General features: G+C 37.2%; 2 protein-coding genes across 2 annotated transcripts; one reads left to right on the forward strand and one right to left on the reverse strand.

Annotated features, from left to right (window-relative positions):
* The first annotated feature begins 541 nt into the window (after nucleotides 1-541).
* LOC113342335 lies at nucleotides 542-1,126 on the forward strand. Its single transcript, XM_026586906.1, has one exon. The coding sequence runs from the start codon at nucleotides 542-544 to the stop codon at nucleotides 1,124-1,126; it is 585 nt and encodes a 194-aa protein (XP_026442691.1).
* A 561-nt stretch (nucleotides 1,127-1,687) lies between these two features.
* Nucleotides 1,688-2,590, reverse strand: LOC113342336. The gene is made up of 2 exons (XM_026586907.1): nucleotides 2,548-2,590; nucleotides 1,688-2,211 (listed from the first exon to the last, which is right to left on the reverse strand). Exons 1-2 carry the CDS (start codon nucleotides 2,588-2,590, stop codon nucleotides 1,688-1,690), a joined length of 567 nt encoding a protein of 188 aa, XP_026442692.1.
* Between the last annotated feature and the right edge of the window lie 443 nt (nucleotides 2,591-3,033).

The raw sequence follows: 3,033 nt of genomic DNA on the forward strand, positions 1-3,033 counted from the left end.
AGCAGGTTTCCCTTCTTTTACAGTTGGAATATGTAGCGAACTTAGGTCTATTGAGGTTGTTGGCAACTGTTGTTTTCCCTTAACTTGATCAACATAAGTGAGAGTTCTCAACTGAGTATTTTGAGAACTATCCCATCTTGAATCACCAAAGTGATGATCCAAGATGAAGCGCGTGAAATTTTTTTTGAAAAAAGTGCAAAACCCTAAAATCGCCAGACCAAAATTAGGAGAGATAAAAAAGAAAAAATGATTATTCGACCAAGCAACAAAATATTATGCTTCGCCAAAAAGCAAGGAACAAAAGGGTTTTGGAGGGAGCTAGTAACTCTAGTTTTCAGCATAATACCATTCGCATTCGTAGAGGTAATAACACTATTTCCGAGCTTGTGGATGATGCTGGTAATACTATCACACATGGGGATCAATTGTGCCAACATGTTGTTTCTTATTATGAGAACAAGTTTAATGGTGTGGAAATGCCGGTTGAAGATCAGATTTTTGATTACGATCATTGTCTATTACTTTGGAGGAACAACAGCGTATGGACAGTTTGCCTACGGTGGAGGAGATTCAAAAGGTTGTTTTTGATTTAGGGGCTGACAGTGCTCCGGGTCCTGATGGTTTCTCGGGTTGTTTCTATAGGCATTGTTGGGAGATTATCCAACATGATTTATTTGTAGCAATTCTTTTTTGCTGGCAACATAAATTTACTCCTAGTGAGGCTAATTCGAGTCTTATTATTCTCCTGGCAAAGGTTAGAGGAGCTAATTCTCTTCGGAATTTTAGACTTATTGGCCTTAGTAATTTCTTTTTCAAGATCTTTACTAAAATTTTAACTACCAGACTGGGAAGTGTTTTGGAAAAACTTGTCTCTGAGGAACAAGTGGCTTTCATGAAAGAGAGAAATATTCATGAAAATATTAGCTTGGCCTCTGAGATGGTTAATGAGCTTCATATTAAAAGCAAGGATGGCGGTTTGGGAATGAAATTGGATATTTCTCAGGCTTTTGATAATGTTAGTTGGTCTTTTTTGTTTTGGAGGTGCTCTGCAGGTATGGTTTCTCTGAAGATTGGTGTACATGGATCCATTCTATCTTACAATCTGCTCGTATTTCTGTTCTTTTAAATTTCCGTCCGGAAGGGTTCTTCAAAATTAATAGAGGTTTACGTCAAGGTGATACCCTTTCTTCCTTGATTTTTGTTTTGATTGAAGATGTCCTTAGCAGGAACATTTCTAAGCTTTTTAAGGAGAAGAAAATGTCACCAATGGTTACGAGAAATGGTATTTCCCCTACTCATTTATTCTTTGCTGATGATATTATGATTCTTTGTAAAGGAAATATGAAAAGTGTGATTTTTTTTTGATAAGTCAAAAATTTGTATTAATAGATAACAAAATTTACAAGAAATAGTTTACAAGAAAATAGGTTACAGCAACCCCAAAAACTTGAAACTATTTGAACCGAAAATAAGCAACATTAGGATGTTCAACAGAAATTAAGAAAGGTGGTTTCCCATTGTAGTGTACTCCCACTTCATTACTCAATAAACAACCCCGCTTTGCCATTGCATCAGCTGAAAAATTCACCTCTCTAAAAGTGTGAATGAAACGAATAGACGTATAGTGTCTACAGATCATAATCCATCTATTCCTTGCAAACCAAGGAATTGAGTCATTCTTGAAAGCTTAAACAACTCCCATAGAATCAGACCGTATACAAATACAAGAAAAACCCCATTGCATAGCCCACTCCAAACCAACAATAATGTCGTACAATTCTGCTAAATAATTCGTCGTGACTCCTAGCCCAATACTCATAACACCAAGTACTGAACAATGTTCATCCCTAAATACTACACCTGCACCCGCAACGCCTGGGTTACCTCTCGCCGCTCCATCACAACAAATTTGTAATTCATTAGCCTCATGCGGTAACCAAAAACAAGCCACAGGATGATGCAACTTCACACTACTGTGCTGAACTCTAAAATAGTTCAGGAGAACAACATCATCATCACTATTGTTCATATGACCCTTGAGCCGAATTGAATAATCTTGAATCAACTTCAGAACTCGCTTATGAAAGATACTCCAATTAGGCTTTTTATGCTCGAAAACAGCCTTGTTCCGCAACTGCCATAGCTCCGACCTAAGAACAAGGTTGGCAATAAGCCACAGCTCACGGACAATATGACTCCTTCCTTTTGCTTCTTTAAAAGAAACAATAAGGTTAGCATTAGGTTAGCATAGGTTGTAAATATGAAAAGTGTGAGAAATATGGTTTCTTTACTAGAGCAGTGTCATCGTGTTTCTTGGCAAACCGTTTGCAGGCAAAAAAGTAAAATTTATTATGATGGGGGGTCTTTAAGTAGACGGAGAACTATTGTTGATTTTCTTGGTATGAGTCTTGCTTCTTTTCCTGATCGTTATTTTAGAGTGCAAATCATGCCAGGGGCGGTGAGATATAGACATATATGTACTGTCATTGATAAAATAAAAAATCAATTAGCTGTCTGGAAAGGTAAAATGCTTTCATTCCAGGATACTGTGGTGCTTATTAAAACTGTCATTGCTAGTTATTCCATCCATAATATGGCGGTTCATAAATGGCCTCTAAAGTTCATTCAACAATGCGAAAGGGTGATTCAAAATTTTATTTGGTCTGGGGATTCCGGAATATCCAGGGATTTTGTTGTTGGTTTTGATAAAGTCTGTTCTCCTCTTTCTGAAGGGGGACTTGGTCTTACCAGATTGAGTGTCATGAATAAGGCTTTGGTTGCTAAACTCTGGTGGAATATCAAAAGATCACATAAGAATTGGGTTCGGTTCTTAGAAGCTAAATACACTTGTAGGGACGGTAGAGTGAAGGATTATGGGATAAAATCTACTATTCTTCCTGGTGTTCGTTGGGTTGATAGAATGGTTGCTCAAAATACTAAATCTTTGATTAGTGATGGGAAATCCACGTCTCTTTATTTTGATATCTAGTTGGTACCGTTTCTATCGCTGATATTTTAGGAGATCAGAGCTTG

The sequence above is a fragment of the Papaver somniferum genome, unplaced genomic scaffold, assembly GCF_003573695.1.
Source record: "Papaver somniferum cultivar HN1 unplaced genomic scaffold, ASM357369v1 unplaced-scaffold_36, whole genome shotgun sequence".
Classification (NCBI taxonomy): Eukaryota; Viridiplantae; Streptophyta; class Magnoliopsida; order Ranunculales; family Papaveraceae; genus Papaver; species Papaver somniferum.

Excerpts from the sequence above, each read along its gene's own strand:
- LOC113342336 (XM_026586907.1), bottom strand. The coding sequence starts at position 2,590 with ATGGATGGAATAACTAGCAATGACAGTTTTAATAAGCACCACA. Across the intron at positions 2,212-2,547 it reads CAGTTTTAATAAGCACCACA|AAGCAAAAGGAAGGAGTCAT; the intron begins GTATCCTGGAAT and ends TTTCTTTTAAAG.
- LOC113342335 (XM_026586906.1), top strand. The coding sequence starts at position 542 with ATGGACAGTTTGCCTACGGTGGAGGAGATTCAAAAGGTTGTTTTTGAT.